This window comes from Penicillium nucicola, assembly GCF_028828085.1.
Source record: "Penicillium nucicola strain IBT 29836 chromosome Unknown utg000002l, whole genome shotgun sequence".
In the NCBI taxonomy this organism is placed as follows: Eukaryota; Fungi; Ascomycota; class Eurotiomycetes; order Eurotiales; family Aspergillaceae; genus Penicillium; species Penicillium nucicola.
The window spans coordinates 3,989,205-4,008,526 of record NW_026643126.1 but is presented as its reverse complement, the minus strand read 5'-3'; the positions used below and the strand labels follow the sequence as shown (position 1 = coordinate 4,008,526).

The following is a 19,322-nucleotide window of genomic DNA, read 5'->3' as shown; positions in this document are numbered from 1 at the left end:
GTAACATCTTGTAATAATACCTCCTTGCACCCCATCATCAGCCAATCACGGCGAGTATTCTGTGTATCTTGTATTTCACGATTACCAGGAGGCCCTGGAACACGCTCATCTTATTTACCTTCTCAGGCTCTCTCCTGACTGTGAACTTCCAACTTCAAGTTCCTCCAGATTGGTCTCTCCGTCATTTGAACGTAGGGCCATTTGCCCCTTGTTCGTTTCCTCCCACTCCACGTGCTTTCCCCAACTCGACTAGCTCAGCCGGAGTCCTCGGATCCCCAAAGTACGTCTGACACTGGTCGAGTCTCAACTTGAATCTGCCTGGCGCAGACCTGAACAATCAACTAACTGCGGTGTCCAGTCAGTTGCTCGAGATCCTACCCGGAGTTCCTGCCTCAACCAGAAAATACAGAACCCGTTGTTTCCTGCGATGCCTCGTCGGTTTAGCAACAACTCCTCCAACGACACTTCCACCTCGCCGTCCTTTTCGCCTTCTTCGGGAAAGGGCGGTAACTTCAAGGCCCCCACGGTCAAATCCAATCGCCTGTCTCAATTCTTCTCGGTTTCACCCAAGTCCAAGGAACAGACGCCAAGTGGGCACTCCCAACCTAATACTTCGCCGCCGATCAGCTCGGCATCACTGTCCCTACCGACGATATCGTTATCTACAGCTACAGCCGATAGTCTAAACATGGACGAGCTTCCAAAGACTCTCTTCCAGCCCCCAAGCCCGGAGGAGGCACGTCGCCAAGCCAAGCAACATGCCCAGTTTGGTCAGATCGGTCATCCCAGTCACCGGTACACCAGTCAGCACCCTGGTGGTGACTTCCCGGAGCCGGTGATGGATGAGCCGCCTTATTATTACCTCCTCACCACCTATATCAGTTATCTAATCCTAATTGCTTTCGGACACGTGCGTGACTTCTTCGGCAAGCGTTTCCGGGAAGAGAACTATCGCCACCTCAAGCCTCGCAATGGATATGGTGCTCTCAATAGCGATTTCGACAACTTCTACGTCCGTCGTCTGAAATTGCGCATCAACGATTGCTTCGAGCGTCCTATTACCGGTGTTCCCGGCCGAACTGTGACCTTGATCGACCGCGGTACGGATGACCATAACCAGCACTTCTACTTGACCGGTACCACGACCGATACCCTGAATTTGAGCTCCTACAATTACCTCGGTTTCGCTCAGTCTGAGGGCCCCTGTGCCGATTTGGCGGAAGAGTCGATCCGGAAATATGGAATCACAGCCCCTAGTACCCGCGCGGAGTCCGGCACCCAGGATATGCATGTTGAAGTCGAGGATTTGGTCGCAAAGTTCGTAGGCAAGGAAGCTTCCATGGTCTTCTCCATGGGATTCGGTACCAATGCCACCATTTTCCCCGCCCTCGTCTCCAAGGGTTGCCTCCTGATCTCCGATGAACTCAATCACGCTTCGATCCGTTTCGGTGCTCGTCTCTCTGGTGCATCAATTGCCATGTTCAAGCACAATGATATGCGGGACCTCGAATTGCGGCTTCGGGAGGCCATCTCTCAAGGTCAACCCCGTACCCACCGTCCCTGGAAAAAGATTCTGGTTGTGGTTGAGGGTCTGTACTCGATGGAAGGCTCCATGTGCAATCTTCCTAGTCTGGTGGAACTGAAGCGCCGTTACAAGTTCAACTTGTTTGTTGATGAGGCCCACTCGATTGGTGCTATTGGCCCCAATGGTCGCGGTGTTTGTGACTACTTCGGTATCGATACTGCCGAGGTCGATATCCTCATGGGAACACTCACCAAGTCCTTCGGTGCCAACGGTGGATACATTGCCGCAGACAAGGTTATGATCGATCAGCTCCGAGCCACGAATCCCGGTGTCTTCTACGGCGAGTCACCCGCACCAGCAATTCTTTCCCAGATCGCCTCCGCTCTTCGTATCATCAGCGGTGAGATGGTTCCTGGCCAGGGTGAGGAGCGACTGCAACGCTTAGCCTTCAACTCACGATACCTTCGTCTGGGTTTGAAGCGTCTTGGCTTTATAGTGTACGGCCACGACGACTCTCCCATCATTCCTGTTTTGCTCTTCAACCCGGCTAAAATGCCCGCCTTCTCCCACGAGATGCTCCGGCGCAAGATCTCCGTGGTTGTTGTCGGTTATCCGGCTACTCCTCTGGTTTCGTCCCGTGCTCGTTTCTGTGTCTCCGCGGCCCACACCAAGGAAGACCTCGACCGTGTTTTGACCGCCTGTGACGAAATTGGCAATGTCCTGCAGCTCAAGTTTTCCACTGGTATCGCGGGTGGTGCCATCCCTGCTGCCGAACAGCCTGCTCCTCCTCCGGAGATGGAGAAGGAATGGCACCGCAAGCGCTCAGAACATATCACCCCTCCTCGCTGGCGCATCGAAGATGTCATCCGCCGCGGTGTCCAAGATGTCAAAACCCCCTTGTTTTAATTGGCTTCTTCAACCTGCCCGTCGACGTGATGTTGTCTTGAGTTGCTAGCTTCGAGATGAGTCTTCAGGCAGGGTTTGCTTCACGAGCGCGGTTGGTGCTGGTCACGCCGTGTCACGGTCATGATTCTATGTGCTCCTTTTTGGTCTTGTGTTCTGTCTAAATCCCAATGCTTTGCGTGTGTATCCTTAGGCAATTATCATGTCTTCTAGCGCGCACACTAAAGCAGGAAAAGAACCCCGACCTCAGATGTCCAGAGCGAGAAAAGCAAAACAAACCAGGAAAAACGCAAACAGAACCCCAAACGGTCATGAGTTATCAAGCAACGAATGGATATGCCTCGCTTTTCCCTATCTCATCTTTTCACTCCTGGTCCTTTCCCCTTCTTGCATCACATACAGTACATCTCATCCACGTGTCTCTACTTTCTTGTCATTGTACCCCCTTTCACCTTAAATTTTGCCTAATCCCGCCTCGCCCAATTAACCTCTTCATTTCTTAGATCCGTGTCCACGCCCGTAGACACAGATCGGAAATCAGGAAGTCTGTCAAGCAGGTATCCCTGCTTCGATGCACATTATGTATAAGTACTACCACTATCTCACATGCAGGGCAAAGGCTGGCTCCTTTTTTCACTTCTTGTCTTCTTTTTTACTTCTCTGTCCTCTTTAATTAACTTGTTCTTTTCCGTGACTCATGTTTCTCTTTTTATGTGGCTATAGATGTGAAATGGGACCACGGACTTTAGGATATACCTAATTAGTGAACGTTACTTTACATACATCTTGTATCCATGATATTGACTAGTCAGGTAGTAACCTAGTAGGCAGTCAAGTACAGCCAACACTCCTCTCGTCATTGCTCACTTATTATATGCGGCCTTAAAACGTAATCCACACCGCTGCCAGTGACATCGGTTTTCCCGCAATTCTTGTCTCAATTATGTACTCTGGAAGTAATTAAAAACATTCATTACATTATCCTCATGTATATACCAATATCAGTATCAATCAATTCATAATCAAAGTATTTCAAACGTAGTTTAGAACAAGTAGGATGAGAAGGTGCGGAGCAGGATAATAAAACCTAGTTATCCCACACAATCAAATGGATACACTTAAAGGAAAAGAGCAACGGCAGCAATAGCACCAAGTGCACAGACAGCTCCGGAGATAGTACGCGAAGAGGCACCGTTGAATGCAGGCGATGGGCTGCTGCTAGCAGTGGTACTGGTCGAGGTAGAGCCAATCGAGCCAATGATGGTAGTACCGACATCAGCACTAGAGCTGGAGCTGGAACCAGCAGTAGCGTCGACACCGGTGGCGCCAGATGGCGTGGCGATGGGGGAGCTCTTGGCTGTGGATGAGATGATGCGGATCAGGCTTGAAGGAGTGTTGACGCGAGATGCGCCGTTGGGGTTGGATCCGGCGGAGACTCCAGAGTTGGAGGTCGAGCTAGAACCAGAGCCAGAGCTGGAGGGGCCAGATACGGAGTCAGAGCCAGCGCCTGTTGATACTTCACTCTCGTTGGTACCGATAGTCGAACCAGAGCTGGAACCGGAGTTGGAACCGGTGGAAACAGTCGACTGATTAGAACCAGCATTGGCACTGGCACCCTCACCAGATCCTGACTCGGAAGTAGACTCGGATCCAGATCCAGAGACACCAGTCTGAACAGAACCGCTAGCACCACCGGTAGCAGTGCCAGTAACAGTCACAACGGAGAAGGCAGTCGAGGTTCTAGTCTCAGTGCCCACAACAATAGTCGTCGTAGCAATAGGAATGGACGAAGTCTGAGCGGCACCGACAGCGGTCGTAGTCTTGGCCGGGGCAGCAGTATTGACGCCAACAGGGACGACAGTAGTTCCGGCAACGAGAGTCTCAGTTTTAACGTGTGTGGTCTTCTCGCGGGCTGGGCAGTCGGTGACTGTGGCTGGGCATTCAGTTACGGTGACGGTTCTTGTTGAGAGGATTGTTGAGGTGGTGTGGTCTTCACCGCTGCCGCTTCCATTGCCATTGTTGTTGCCAGCGGCGCCGGTGGTGTGGGCGTTCACGGCAGCAGTGGTTGTGGTGCTGCTCTCGGCGACAGGGCAGACGGTAGTGGAGACGAGAATTGTCTCTGTGGTGACGAAGGTTGTCTTCTCGGTGGCGGGGCAGTCGGTGACAGTGGAGGGGCAGGCGGTGATTGTCTCGGTGCGAGTGCTGAAGACGGTCGAGGTGGTCATCTCTGGGGCCGGTGTTTCGACTGGGGAGGCAGAAGCAGTAATCGTGGCACTTGAGCCAGTGGCCTGGTTTCCATTGCCATTTCCATTGCCATTACCGTTGCCGTTGACAGAAGAGCTGGTAGACTGGGATCCAACAGCAGCAGTGGTAGTGGTGCTGCCCTCCTCGACGGGGCAGACAGTGGTTGAGATAGCGATAGTCTCGGTGGTGATATAAGTAGTCTTTTCGGTGGCAGGGCAGTCGGTCACAGTGGAAGGACAAGCAGTGATAGTATCGGTGCGAGTCTCATAGACAGTGGAGGTGGTCATCTCTGGGGCAGGGGTCTCGACTGGGGAGACAGAAGCGGTGATTGTGGCGCTCGAGCTGGTGACCTGGTTTCCGTTGCCGTTGCCATTGCCGTTGCCAGAAGAGCCGCTGGACTGGGATCCAGCAGCAGAAGCGGTAGTGGTGCTGCCCTCCTCGACGGGGCAGACAGTAGTTGAGACAGCGATAGTCTCGGTGGTGATATAAGTAGTCTTTTCGGTGGCAGGGCAGTCAGTCACGGTCGAAGGGCAAGCGGTGATAGTATCAGTGCGGGTCTCATAGACAGTGGAGGTGGTCATGGCCTGAGTAGGAGTTCCTGCAGGGGAAGAGGTGACTGGGGTGGATGTAGCTTGGGCTGCACCGCTGGACTGGCCAGGGCCACTGTGGGCGGCGCCAGAGGACTGGATATCACTACTAGAAGCGGTGTTTGCGGGTCCGGTGACAACAGGGGTTCGGACAATGGTAACAGGGGTGCTGCTCAGGGAAATTCCATTCGAGGAGGAAGCGTGGGAGCTAGACTGGGCAGGAAGAGATCCAGAAGCAGAGCCGGAGGGGGATGCAGAGGGGGCAGCAGGAGTCTCAGACACAGCAACACTGCTAGATGATCCGGATCCAACAGAGCTAGGGTTAGCAGAGGCAGAGGCAGAGGCAGAAGCAGAGGTAGAAGCAGAGCCGGAGGGAGATCCTGAAGGAACAGCAGATCCATTGGGAACGGCGACACTGCTAGAGGAGCCAGATTCAACGGAGCTAGGGTGAGCAGAAGCAGAGCCGGAAGCAGATCCGGAGGGAGAACCAGAGGGAGAACCAGAGGGAGAACCAGAGGGAGTAGCAGGGGTGCTGGTCACAGCGACACTGCTAGAGGAACCGGATCCAACAGAGCTAGGCTGAGCAGAAGGAGAACCGGAAGCAGAACCTGAGGGAGTCCCAGAGGGAGTAGCAGGGGTGCCAGATGGAACGACACTGCTTGACTGTCCAGATCCGTGAGAGCTGGGAAGTGCAGAAGGTGATCCAGAGGGAGTTCCAGAAGGAGCAGCAGGGGTGCCAGAAGGAGAGCCAGAAGGAGAGCCAGAAGGAGCAGCCGATCCACTAGGAACAGCAACACTGCTCGAAGCTCCAGCTCCATTAGAGCTAGGCAAAGCGGAAGCCGAAGCGGAAGCAGACACAGAAGGAGAAACAGGCGAAGAGACAGGCACACTAGAAGGAGTCTGGGCGGGAGTGGAAGCAGCAACAGAGGAAGACGAAGCCGAGGAGCAAACTCCCTCGAGGACGATATTATCAACGTCAACAACAATCGCCGAGTCCGCAGCATTAGGGCAAAGAATGGTGATGATGACATCAGCCCCAGTCGAGTCCGCAGTCCACTCCGAAGAAATCGAAACAAACTCAGAGTTCACGCCGTGGGTACTATCATCAATGGTTTTACCATTGAGCATGATCTCCACCTCACACGAAGCAGGCAGGGCAGTTGACCCAGCGCTCTGGCGGTAATCCATGGAGAACTTGTAAAGCTGGCCGGCGATTGTGCCGGTGATAGATTGGTGCATGAGAGTTTCCGAGCCAACCTCGGCGGATGTCAGGTGTCTAATGGGGATGTCAGTAGTGCTAATTAGACATTCTTACATGTCCAGGAATAGATAGTCCTGGGAGAAGAACGAACAGATAACCATCCACAACACTTCCCCCGAAGGAATCTGCCAAGTCGCCCCGGAATCAATATCAGTGTCGTCGAACGAGCCATTCTCAATTAGATTTCCAGATCCACAGCTGGTCGAAGACGTAGATGCCACGGCGGCGGGAGTCGTCTGCGGCGCGGTAACGGTCAACGCAGCAGCAGGCAAGACATGGGCGAGCCACATCAGCCGGGCAGGGACCATCATTATTGCGGTGGTATGTAGGTACCAAGTAATTCAAAACGAATGGACGGGTGAATATCACCACTAGAGAATGGACGAGAAAAAAAAAACCGAACGAGAGATCGGATTTTTCAGTAGTCAAGTCCAAAAAGGGTCCTCGCGGGGCTTTTTACGGGGTCTTTATATATACATGCTCGACTAGGGTACTTTGGCTTCGCGAGGTCTGGGGTGATGTCCTGCGGCTATGGTGGTGTTGCCCTCGGGTTTAGCCTGCGACTGGGTGGCGTTGACTCCACTCGGAAGATTAGTTCGCTCTGGCAACTTGAAGCGAGAAACTTGGCTGATTATGGACTGGGCCTCTTGGTTCCTGCATTGCTTGGGCTGGATTTGGCGGGTTTTGCTGTGTGCATCTCGGGTGGCTGTTGAAAGGGGAAATTGGGGGATTCGTGTTGGGCGAGTTAGGGCTTGTGGTTTGTGTCAGCGGCTACAGTAGATTTGTCTTGTCTCGGAATGTCAGATGTTCAGGGGGTAAGTTGGTTCGGGGTTTGTTCTTGTTCTTTACTCTTCTTCGATTGATCACTTAGAACACGAATAACCATGTACACATATCTACAATCGACCAAATAGATGGATTTGGGAGTTTGGAATTGCGGCGATCAGGAACCGATCTATCCGAGCTCGGCCAGGCTAACCACGTTTAAGCCCCATCAGCGCTAACGTCCAGAGTCCACTCTCGGACTTGCCCTGGAAAGGGTTTTCAATAGTCGCTCTATTCTTGAACGTGAGCTTTGGGCATGTCTCGGTCCTAGCCGATGTGAGAATATGATGTGTATGCATTAAACCCGACGTCCAACCATAGCATTTCCCCTCTCGATGCAAAAAGGTACACACACCCCCCAATGTAGTAAAACCAAAAACGCCAAATAACCAAGACAAATGATGCCAAGTAAGGCAGAAAAGGGAAGAAAAAAAATCAAGGAACAAAACAAAAAGAGGATCGATTCGATCCATTCATGTCATCATACAATGCATCGTGCCTGATCCACTCCAAATGGACAGGTGAAAAAAGAAAGAAAACGCTTCATAAACAAACGTCATTAAACCGTACCGTACCGGCCACGTTCCGAGCCAAGCAAAGCCTGTCCCTCTTGTGATCGCGAAAGATCTCTCGACTCCCGCTCTGGTGAAGTAGATGGAATCCAGCCACGCATCCAGCCACGAACACGCTTCCAGCTGCTCCGGCCACGCTTCGGGTCACCGTTCTCATTACTGATGAAACTGTCGTCATCCTCAGAATCTGGGCCATCGCCGTACATCAGGAACTGAACGCCCATGAACCCATCCAGCCCGAGAACACCGAATGCACCAAGAAAGAATGGAAGCGAACGTCCGATCCATTCCAAGCGATCGTTTCCGTGGCTATCGGCCCACCCACCGCCGCCATATGGTGCGAAGTCCGACCAGGCGTTCGGGTTGGTGAGCAGGGAGGTGGAGTAGAACAAGTTTCCGCAGAAGGCGGCCATGAAGAGCAGAGGGGAGAGGCCTTCTGTGCTTTTGCGCTGATAGTTCTTATACAGCTGGGGCGGACGCGAGCCGAGGTAGAGCAGCGTTGACATCCAGGAGATGATGCGGCCGAAAATCTCGAGGATAGCCTCGTTGGGTGCGTGTGAGATAGGCGGGTGGGGCGATTCAGTGGGAGCGGCGTTGGCAACCATGGCGCAAACCAGGGACGCGATCAGCATTGTCCGGGGCAGCATGAAAGGGGGGCTCGGAGCACTGCTGCCCACTTGGACAGAGCGGCGCGAGGAGCTCAGTTTCTCGTTTGAGTATGAGGCATTCTGGTTGGTCGATCTGGGAATCGAGCCGGACTGAATATCCATATCTTTGGCTTCCGCTGCCTTGGTGTTCATGTTGACTGCTGATAGTGTGCGATGGCTTCCTTCGTGGCCAGGAGGAGAGACGCCTTGGAGGATTTCTCGGCCATCCGAGTCGAAGGAGTGCGACAAGTCGTCGTAGTCTCCATTCCGACGAGCTTTCAGGTGTGTATACCAGAAGAACTGGAAGACCATGGTGATGTCAACCAGGACATAGTAGCCTGCTACCACGACCTGCCACCCCGCCTGTCTAGTAAAGAGCGCTCCCACCAGGTTGCTTGCATCCCCTAGACACCAGATAATCAGAAAGAATATCGACAACCCGGATGTTGATTGCAGCTGGAAGTTCTTGAATATTTGAGGCAGTTGGGCAAAGAGCCAAGAGACAATGCTGAGGGTTCCGAGAACGGAGGAGATCGCCGCTAAGGGTGTGGGGATGCAGATGTGGAGATGCGACGAGACGGCGGTCAGGAAGGGTGAAGTCGGTTCACAGTGGTCAGGCAGTGACGCAGAAAGGAGGTTGTGTAATAATGGAGGAGACATGTCTATGTATATCTGAAGTCCACGACGAGCTCTATGGTGTGGTTGGTGTGCACGGGGGTGTGTGCACAGAGGTGGGATATGGGGTAAAAACCGCTAGGCGATAAGCAATCCGGGGTAGGCTGAGAAAGAGAAGCGAGGATGAAGAGGAGGGAGTCTGATCTTAAGTGTATAAGTGTATGGTCTATGAACAGGAGTAATAAAGGGAGAATACAAAAGAAAAGAAAGAAGAACCGGTCACACTGAAGTGTCACGAGAGCTGTTATCTCGGGGCTGATCGGATGACTCATGATAAGGGTCTCCGTCCTATCAGTGGGGGACTTTGGCCTGACGGAGTCTCATTACTTGAGTCTATGTATGTGTCCAGTTTGGGCCATCCCTGGAAGTGCAGATCAGCTTGATTAGACTGGACTCGTTTGACTTGATTATCGGATTCTGGTCCCACTACCAAGACTTGAGTCGACTGAGTGCTGTTAATAAGACGTCACGTGTACCGCCTGGGGTGCATTATTGACTTCTACCATAGGCTAAATCGTAGGAAATAAACACGTCCTGATGCGTGTCCTAATGCAAGAATGTCCCCATGGATCGCCAAGCGCTTACTCCGAAAGTCAGGAGGAAGCCACAGTATATTTTTGAGGTCTAGGTGTATCCATTCACCACGTTCACTCAAAGACAGACGCGTACATTTTGAATGAGAAGTATCCTCCGCCTGTCCAGACCCAATGTTGAAGGTGTCAAAGTTGGGGATTAGATACGAACCACCCGGAGAAAAGTCGAGATTCAGTATAGGTGGATCCGTGTCCACGGGTGAATGATATTTTGTTGATCATCCGTTTTTGTGTCCCAAGCCCGTAGGCTTTTATCATCAGAGTCTGACGCTAGTAATTGTCCGTTAGGCGAGAACCATGGCTAACCAGAATCTCGTCAATCAAAATCTATTTCGGATTTGCTGTTTGGGGAAGAGAAAAGCTGGGCAAAATAATAGGGTAGAATAACTTTATACAATCCCGAACGTCAGACTTCATAAACTTGCCCGAAACTGCCATACAGTATATCATTCAGACGGCTCCGCGGAGATCCAAGATTGGGAACCTGCGAACTGATCCAGTTTCAATCCCTCGAGAGGAACCTTCAGTTCCTCAAATATGGAGGTGAAGCAAGAGTTAGAGCAGTGATGTGGATAGTTGGGTCCATTGCTCGAACAGCTCAAAGATGGACCATACCATTCTGGAGATTCGAATGACAGTACTCTCTGAACAAGAGACTTGTGATTCAAATTCAGGAAAGGAGCCTCAGGGTCCGGTAAAAGCAGGTGGCTTGCCTGCATCTGCATAGAAAGAGCCCCATGCATGATTGAGCGACACTCAAAACAACAGCCCCGAATGTGGTTTAAAAAGGCATCCCGTGTTCCATGAAGAAGGACAATCAAGTTGTTGATTGCCTTCTCTCTACATTCGTTCATTGAACCTATAATACCATCAGTTATTAAGCACTAAGAAATATTTGTCTACCCTCACCTATGATATTGTCCGGGATCGGAAGTCCCAAATGATCAACCCATCCGTCACTTTTTGATATAGCATTGGAAGTCGAGAGTTCAAATTGGCAAGGGAGTTGGAAAAACCAGGCAATCCATACCCATAAGATCGAATCCCGAAAGACCGCCGTAGGGATATCTTCCTCCAAATTATTGATCCACACATCTTTCGGAAAATACAAAACTTCCTTGCAGTCATAGTAGTCCGCTATAACTGCAACTTTGGCGAGCATCTCCAGGGTCAGCTTTCGGGGTATATGATAGAATTGGCCGTGAATAGCCCGAAATAGAATCATAAATGCCTCAATATCCCAGCTTTCTGCAGTAATCTCAACCAAGCCTTTTTGGAAGTAAGTAACACTTTCTTTCCAGCCACCAGTCAGTATCTTTTTGAAGACCGGGGAGGCAGAAATTAGATGCTTTGCGGACATCTGAATGCATAAACCGTTGTCGACCGTGAGCTCATCGAACTTTCCATCAATAGCAGGCTCTTCGGTAGCGGGCGTACATCTCCTTGCCTTTTTCTTTCTCTTGGTACTCTTTCCTGACTTTTTGAACAAGTCTTGAGCATCATCAGTGAACCACGTAGATGGACTTTCAGCTAGTTGTGCAAATTGACTGTTCGCATTGCGCAAGATTATGATCACTTCACCGTCTGGATCTATGATATGAGTTGGCGAGTTCATCTTGATTCGTAGAGAGGCTGAAGTAATGAATGAACGAAGACTCCTGTAAACTGAGATGGTAGAGGTGTATATAACCTTGCTCGCTGGATCAGTAGGATTAAATATAGCCAGATCATGATTAATCAATTAGATTGCGGCCTGATACATCAAAGGGCTCATTGGGGGCTAGACTATCCTTGTGCTATTCTGTTCTATGCATTTCCACAGAAAACTACAGTATCACTACCAAACTACGTTTTGTGTGTTGCAGCTATTGCTAGTTCAATTATGGTCGGAGCTGTATCTTGCAGCGAACTATTGCATACTGGGAATAGTTTATCTGAATCAAAAAGTAAGAGATGGAGACATATCCGATTTCGTAGAATACTGTAAGCAAATATCAAGTCCGTAGAGTATCATAAAGCATAACCCATAGTCGTATCCAGACACAAGGCCCGAATAGCCCGAAGATAGTGAAACAAGAACCAATAGAGAGACACAAACCCCTCCAACTCAATACTCATCCTCGCCCCGGTGTCTGGAATGACTGCTATGATGCGAACGAGAATGGGAACGATGCGAATGCCCACTATCACTATGCCTCGAATGACTCCGATGATGATGGTGGTGATGATGATGACCATGCCGACCATGGCGATGCTCAGACTCATCATCGCGATCATGCTTCTTATGATCCTTCACCTTGTCCTCTAGGAAATTGCCTAGAATCGCACCGCCGATCGCTCCAAGCAAACCATGGTCCTTCTTGTGGCCGAAGTAATAGCCCGCCGCACCGCCAGCTAGCGAACTTCCCAACCCACGATCGGTTTCTCGGTCTGAGCCTTGCTCGTTGTCTGAGCGCTGCTCCTTCTCGTCACGGCGTGTATCATGGTCCGAGATGTAGACTGCCGGTGGGTGGGGGCTTACTGAGGGCGTATAGCGTGGTTTTTCAGCTGGGTGGTCATTGCTTGTTCAAGTTAGTTTTGATATATGCTGATTTCGCTGATAATTTCCTTACTAGTATCCCAAGTTCTCGCCGCTGCGTGCATACGGGTTCGCCGAAGCGCCGGGAGCGAGGTAGTTGGGCTGCCCAGTAGGAGTGTGACTTCTGGGCGCATGAGATTCTGCAGCGAGGTTGTACGAGCTGGACTGTGGGGGATAGGCATGGTTTTGTTCTGGGATTGGCTGTGGATCTGCAGTTCCGTATGGCTGCTGGTATGGATATGCAGGGTATTGAGACTGATCTTCTGGGGGATAGTAGCCTACGCCGCCCGGCGCGGGCGTCGAGTATGAACCATATGGATTGTATGGATCTGCCATGGTTGAGTGCTAAGGTTGGAATTTTCCAGGGCAGAAATGGTTTATATGTCAGACTGTCTGATGACTAGAGGGGGGGCTATACATCATGGCGCGGCTGACCTGCCCGCACGACCCTCTGGAATGCGCTTGCCCTCCAATGACTTGGCTTCAGGATTTATGTTTAGATTGTTTGATTCTATCTCGTACAAAGCAACTGGACATTTGGTACGTCATCTAAACTGCAGATGGCAGAATAAGATAAAGCAAAATAACTAACAAGGATGAGTCGGGGTATTCCGGTGTAAAATGGACAGAAAACATGTAAACAGGGCTGGCCATGAGGACATTCAAAATCTCATCGCTCAACTGAGACGATGGAAAATGCAGAGAATTTGCGCCAAGGGGGTGACAGGGTAAAGAAAGGGAAGGTGAAAAGAAAGAAGGGTCGGCCAAAAGTGATGTGCCCAGCACATTCGAAAGCCTCCTGGCAATCTATGAACAGAAGAGATGAAACTGATCAACCAACTAGATTGGACTTTGCATGCTTCGCGCTGGGCCAGAACTGTTCGTGCGTTGTGACATCCAGTTCACAAGCATCTCATCAAGCTGGTTGTTCATTTCCTTGAGCCGCTTGCTTTCCTCCTTGAAGAGTCGGCCAGTAATGGGGTGGTCGGGGCCAGCAGGAGGAACATTTGATTTGTCATGGACAATGATGAACAAGTCACGAATGTCATTTTCTTCGTCCATGTATGATCGTAGACTGGAGTCGCTCCAGGTAGGTGTGTCCACGGAAAGAGTATCCATAGATGCTGGAGTAGCGGCGCTGCCCTTGTGATAGTTCGTATCATTCCCGGGCGAGGATGGCGCCGATGGCGGTGAGAGAGAGCGTACTCCTTGCGGTGAGGCGTCGAGGGTCAAGCCCGGGGCGCCAACAGGGATGTATCCCTCCACAGGAGAGAGGTCAACAGGTGACTCCGGCTCGTGATCTCTAGGTGCAAACTTGGGCGTAAACTTTTGAGGTGGGGACATGACAGAGGCTGAGGCAGCTGCGCGCGCAATTTCACTAGGAGCTATCCATTGTGCTTCACTGGATGTGCGTTCAACAGGCGAAGCCAGGGCGTCCCTGGATTCAACGGGAGTGGCAAAGGGATCCCTGGAAAGACTATGCTGGCTGACGGGAGATGACAGCACAATGTCACACTCCTCAAAGGCTTCATCCTCCTGCGATGTCACCTTTCGGATAGTCTGGTCAGAACTCTGTTTGGACTCGGGCTTGGAGTATTCGGCCATTGCAGGATCGAGCTCTGTATCCACCTTCATAATCCCTGGAGGCTGCTTCTGTAGCTTTTTGTTCGTGTCCTTCTGGTGCTGGGGCTGATGTTTGATGGGTCGTTGTTCGGGCGACAATGACTTTGATGAAATTGAGTCCATCGAAGTCTTGGGTTCCGGAGACTTCTCCCCATCCTCGACCTCATCTCTGCTCTTCTTGCGCTTGAACAGACCACTGAGCATTCCAGGTTTCTTGTCCTTTCGCTTCTTATCCTCCTTGAATTTGTCCAGTGTCTGTGGGTTGGATCCTTTTTCAATGGATTCGAAACTTCCACGAGGCTTTTTGAAGATTAGCATACCGACTTCTTGATTTTTTTGCAAGGATCTTACCTCTTTCCATTCAGCCAAGCCGCCACTACCACCGCCGCCGCCGGATTCATCGCGAAGCAAGTTGGGGGTGAGAGAAATCTTTTTAGGCTCGGCTGTGTCGTCTTTGAAAAACGAGTCGGTGTTCCGTACAGTGCCATTTCTGGATCTACTGACAGTGGGTTCTGTTTGGAAGAGTGAGTTACAAAAACAACCCGAGAATAACACAAGAGTGCTCCTACCTTCTGATTCAAAGAATTCTTCACTTGATGGGCGTCGGTCGGAGCTTGAACGGTGCGATTCTGCTTGCACACCCTGGATTTCGGTTGGTTCGACAGTCTTCTCCTTCTGTCCCTTGGGGCGAAGTGGTTCGACAACGATATCTTCGGTTTGGTCTTGCGCATCTTCTTCTTCTCCATCGAGGGTCTCATCATCGTTGAAAAAGTCGCCGTGCTCGGAGTCTTCGTCGCTAGAATATTCAACATCCGAGGCCTCAATATATGTAGGAGGCGCGAAATTGACGTTCTTTGCGTTCCGGCGGCGCATTGCCTTCTTCAAAGGATTCTTCGACTTCTCATTGTTATCGCCCAGCATGGTCGCAGAGAGCTGCTCAAGTTAACAGATGTTCGAAAATTATCAGTGGCAGCACATACATCGACGTTCCTGTGTTTATTCAATCTAGCCAATCGTTCGGTTGGCGTTTCGATGTGCTCTGCGGGGAGGTATCCTACACAAGTCAATAACAGCCATGCTGACCCCTTAGATATGACATACCAATACTTCCATCCTTTACCACGCGGACCAGCCACCAATAGCTGTTGCTGTCATCGAGAAGCACCATAGTATCGCCCTTGGCAGCATTTGCTTGTCCATCGACAGTAGCAACAAAGTTGTGAAGCGCATAAACGAATTCGAAATCGATATCCTCTGTGCATTGTCAGCAATGGTCGTCTCTTCGGAAAAGTCCCCGAGAATCATACCATCATCAATACTGGGCGAGCTGGATATTTTGTCCATCAAATCGTCGTCGTCCATCAGATCATCGCTTTCTCCGTCTGCCAAATCACCATCTTCGTGCTCGTAGTCTCCATCTTCATCTTCGTCGTCATCGGGCTCGCGATACACGCTCTTGTCGGGTCCATTGGTTATTTCGGATTTGGAGTCTTGTTCCGCATGACGGATGGACTGTTCTTGATGGGGAGCAGGCCGGCCGCTCCCGAGGGGCTCTGGGTGTTCGGGTTGTTTAGAGTGATCTTTGGCAGAGGGTGTATCGTGGTCTTGGAGATCCAAAGTATCTAGGAGACATAGCGGTCAGTACTCGACTTCGGAACCTTGCTGCGCAACAGACGCATGCTTCGCAACAGACGCATGGGACATACCAGCGCGGATTATCTGGGGTCTCGTCATGTTGTCGAATTAAACGAGTGATTTATGGAGGACAATTGAGCAAGAAGTGAAACAAGTCGTGAGTGCAAGGAGTGACTAGCGGTCGACAAGTATGATAGTTGAAAGAGAAGCACCAGACAAAAGGTATGCGCGAGTCTCCAGAATTCCTGTTTCTCAGAGCTGCACACAAGGGCCAAATGTCGGTCGGGGTCACCAACAAGACGTTGAATTGACCCGAAGGAGAGACAGCACCCTTGGAGAATAGTGGGGGGGCTGGTCTGCGATGCACGTCCTCTGCACGGGGCGGGCGACACGAGGTGGACGCAAAGAAGAAGGAATTACTGCCAGAGTGACATCAAGAAAAGAACAACAAAAGAACCAAGATGTGTCGACGTCGAGTCTGAATAGGGTCTCCTTTGTCTCCAATAACCAAAAGGAGGTCGTCTCAAAACAAGCGCCCCTTGCGCGCGGCTAATCATGGCTCAATGACCCCTGAAACTGGCCCGATTGAGGACTTAGGGCTTAGGGCTATCCTATCAGATGGAGTCAGCTGATCTCGGGACTTCCCGGGTGGGACCTCAAGCTCATTTGCTGCGTCATCAATCCAACCCGACTTTTCCCTGTCCCCGCCAGGGACTCTTACCAATGCATCACTTTTGATTCCCTTTGCTATACCTACTTCTGTACCCACCTTGAATCTCTTCGACTGTTGTCTTGACAATCTCTTCACTTCTACTCTTCTACGCCTCTACTCCTTGACACCACCACAGCTTATTTGAACCCGTTTTTTTGTCTCCACTTCCGACGCTATCACCCCCACAATATTCATTTCCAACACACAGCACTGCACCGCAGAGGGTTATATAGCCCTACTGCAGGACTGTCAAGTGCTCAAAACGACCAAAATACTGTTCTCCGTGTCCTTTTAGGGCATGGCGTACACCGAGAGGAACGGACTTGCGCATGGATTGGCGGGCTTGAGGATTGAAACTTCATTTCCTCGAACCAGTTCCCGATGGGGCAATGAAGATGGGAGGAAAGAGACAGAAGAGGGCGATGGTATCCAGAGCGACCACATCAATGAATCTCATGATTACAACGCGCGTCGCCGCGATACTGATGAAGACCACAGTGTGTTAAGTGATCTCCACTCAGCGACCCCTCCCATTTCTGTCCCGCGCCCCGACGAGCAGCCAACGGACAACGATGAAGACTTTCCACACAAACCCGACGATATTCAGGGCTCTCCACTTGACAGCTACTTGCAAAATCGTCGCCCCTCTATCAGTTTCAACCCGACGGTCTCTGTGGACTCTGGTAATCAAATCCCTCTGGAGGAGCCACTTTCGATTGGTGATGTGAAGAACCGACCACCGCAACGATTCGAGTCTCGCAGCTCAGGACTGCGCAATGCACTTTCTCAAGACGACGAGACGATCGCTTCGCCGCACGACTCCATGTGGAGTCCCAAACGATCCCAGGCTCGGAGTTTCCCGACCGGACAATCCCGACCGCAGCCTGTTGCGAAATCTGACGATGCTTCAGGCATGGGAACGGAGATCGATCACCCGACGTCACTTACATCACAGTCAACCGTATCTCCGACGAGCGAGGTGCGAACTCCGCCCGATGATTCCAACTCAACGATGCTATCGCCGTTCTGCATGGCATCGCCAAATCAATCGTTCCCGTCGCCAGAAGACCGCAGTTCATGGTCTGGAAGCATCATGACTCCTTTCGGAAGCAAGTCCCGCAGTTCTGTTCTCGACCGCAGTAGCAGTCTGCGCAACTCTACACGCCATAGTTCTCGTCGTTCTACTACCTCTAGTGGCAAATCTCCTGCCAGTATGTTTCTTTCCATGTGGAGCAACCATGAAGAGCCTGCTCCACAGCCCGATGACGAAGGACAGATGGTTGGAACAGACTATGTCCTTGGAAAGCAAATCGGGTTTGGGGGGTTCAGCACCGTGAAAGAGGCCTATAAGGTCGAAGAGCACGGTGAAACCAAACGGCTCGCGGTCAAGATTGTAAAGAGAATCATCACAGACCGAAGTGAGAAGGAAAACGACGAGGTACAGGCAGAGTTTGACCACGAGGTGCGAGTTTGGCGGTATCTAAACCACCCGCATATTTTGACGCTTGATGCCGTGTACGAAACAGAATACGCCACGTTTTGCTTCACTAAGTTTGCTATTGGTGGCACTCTTTTCGACCTTGTGCGTCAGAACCGATCAGGTCTTGACACAAATCTTGCAAAGAAATACACCTACCAGCTAGCCAGTGCTATCCGCTACCTCCACGAAGATGCCCACGTTGTTCATCGAGATATCAAGCTCGAGAACTGCTTGCTTGATCCTATTGAAGCAGCGGACGGCACAATCTCTTCGAACTTGATTCTCTGTGATTTCGGAATGGCGGAATGGATGTCCGTCGACGATGGCGGGGACTCCCCAGATCCCTACGACGACGCAGCTGACCGTCCCCCGCTCAAAAACATCGGTCCTGCGGGCTCTAGTACCAGTGTCGCAGGTAGCTTGGAATATGCATCTCCCGAATTACTCCAATCAGAAGACGGCATGATCCACCCTGCAGTCGACATCTGGGCACTCGGCGTCATCGTCTTCACTGTTGTCGTTGGTTCACGTCCCTTCCAGGATGCATTTGCACCTCGCATCCAAGCAAATATTCTCAGCGGCACCTGGAACCAAGACGCTGTTTCCGGCGAGGCCGCAGACCCAACGATCTGCAAGGATCGTCAAGACGCCCTCGACTTGATCCGAGGTTGTCTAGAAATGGACATGAACAAGCGTTGGACCATCAGTGACATCATGTCATGCGCTTGGCTGCGTGAAGTCGCCGAGACTGAACCCTCCGACACCGTATGGAAACTATGAGCGCCCTAGTTTCCGTCACTCTATATATACCGGTTTTACGACCACTATGATACCCATTTGTCTTGTTTCAGACTGTCAGCATTTTCCTATTGTTCACGATCTACTTTCGATATCCATTTTTGCAGCGCGTTTTTATTTCGGGTTTTTGCCTTCTGTTTTTGCTTATATCTCGGTTTTGGTATTGGGTCAGGCATCACGAGACGGACGACTATGATTTTACACGTGGATTGGTACACATGGCGTTTTTTTTTCTCTTCTTGATTTTTGCTCCAATTTGTTCTCTGTTGTACTTTTACACATGCGTGTGATGTTCTCGCATTATGCCTATCTGTGAGATATCTGTTTGGGTGGCTGGTCCGTCCTGCGTATCAAAAAGAATGATATGGCTACGTTCTGCAATATATTCTCAACATCATGAGTTGTAGTATCGAAATGTCAAGTCTGTCTTCGCGACTAGCCCTACGAACAGAAACATATCACAGCGATCATAAGTTTTTCCCACCTATAAATCATAGATACCGAATATGAGTACGAAAATGAGCAACGAGAAGGCGAAAAGGAGAGGACAAGTCAAAATACAAGGAATGCATGCGTCACAAGGAACTTGACTCGAGTACTTCTTGAGGAAATTGCCCCAAAAGTACAAGGCACTGTGGGCCGATTAGAGATCCCTGACGTATAC

At 50.9% G+C, this 19,322-nt stretch overlaps 6 protein-coding genes across 6 annotated transcripts; 2 read left to right on the top strand and 4 right to left on the bottom strand.

The window, feature by feature from the left end:
* Nucleotides 1–427: 427 nt before the first annotated feature.
* On the top strand, nucleotides 428–2,431 carry lcb2 (putative serine palmitoyltransferase 2; the record flags this gene model as incomplete). The annotated part of the gene is made up of 1 exon (XM_057125707.1): nucleotides 428–2,431. One exon carries the CDS (start codon nucleotides 428–430, stop codon nucleotides 2,429–2,431), a length of 2,004 nt encoding a protein of 667 aa, XP_056987866.1.
* A 1,115-nt stretch (nucleotides 2,432–3,546) lies between these two features.
* On the bottom strand, nucleotides 3,547–6,831 carry N7511_003281 (uncharacterized protein; the record flags this gene model as incomplete). Its single annotated transcript, XM_057125706.1, has 2 exons — nucleotides 3,547–6,535; nucleotides 6,629–6,831. The coding sequence occupies 2 exons, from the start codon at nucleotides 6,829–6,831 to the stop codon at nucleotides 3,547–3,549; spliced, it is 3,192 nt and encodes a 1,063-aa protein (XP_056987865.1).
* Nucleotides 6,832–7,904: 1,073 nt separating this feature from the next.
* N7511_003280 (PQ-loop repeat-containing protein) lies at nucleotides 7,905–9,224 on the bottom strand (the record flags this gene model as incomplete). The annotated part of the gene is made up of 1 exon (XM_057125705.1): nucleotides 7,905–9,224. The coding sequence occupies one exon, from the start codon at nucleotides 9,222–9,224 to the stop codon at nucleotides 7,905–7,907; it is 1,320 nt and encodes a 439-aa protein (XP_056987864.1).
* A 2,715-nt stretch (nucleotides 9,225–11,939) lies between these two features.
* N7511_003279 (uncharacterized protein) lies at nucleotides 11,940–12,746 on the bottom strand (the record flags this gene model as incomplete). The annotated part of the gene is made up of 2 exons (XM_057125704.1): nucleotides 11,940–12,393; nucleotides 12,445–12,746. 2 exons carry the CDS (start codon nucleotides 12,744–12,746, stop codon nucleotides 11,940–11,942), a joined length of 756 nt encoding a protein of 251 aa, XP_056987863.1.
* A 504-nt stretch (nucleotides 12,747–13,250) lies between these two features.
* On the bottom strand, nucleotides 13,251–15,767 carry N7511_003278 (SH3 domain-containing protein; the record flags this gene model as incomplete). Its single annotated transcript, XM_057125703.1, has 7 exons — nucleotides 13,251–14,333; nucleotides 14,385–14,545; nucleotides 14,603–14,966; nucleotides 15,014–15,087; nucleotides 15,135–15,287; nucleotides 15,341–15,655; nucleotides 15,740–15,767. 7 exons carry the CDS (start codon nucleotides 15,765–15,767, stop codon nucleotides 13,251–13,253), a joined length of 2,178 nt encoding a protein of 725 aa, XP_056987862.1.
* Nucleotides 15,768–16,678: 911 nt separating this feature from the next.
* On the top strand, nucleotides 16,679–18,640 carry N7511_003277 (serine/threonine-protein kinase; the record flags this gene model as incomplete). Its single annotated transcript, XM_057125702.1, has 1 exon — nucleotides 16,679–18,640. One exon carries the CDS (start codon nucleotides 16,679–16,681, stop codon nucleotides 18,638–18,640), a length of 1,962 nt encoding a protein of 653 aa, XP_056987861.1.
* Nucleotides 18,641–19,322: the final 682 nt, after the last annotated feature.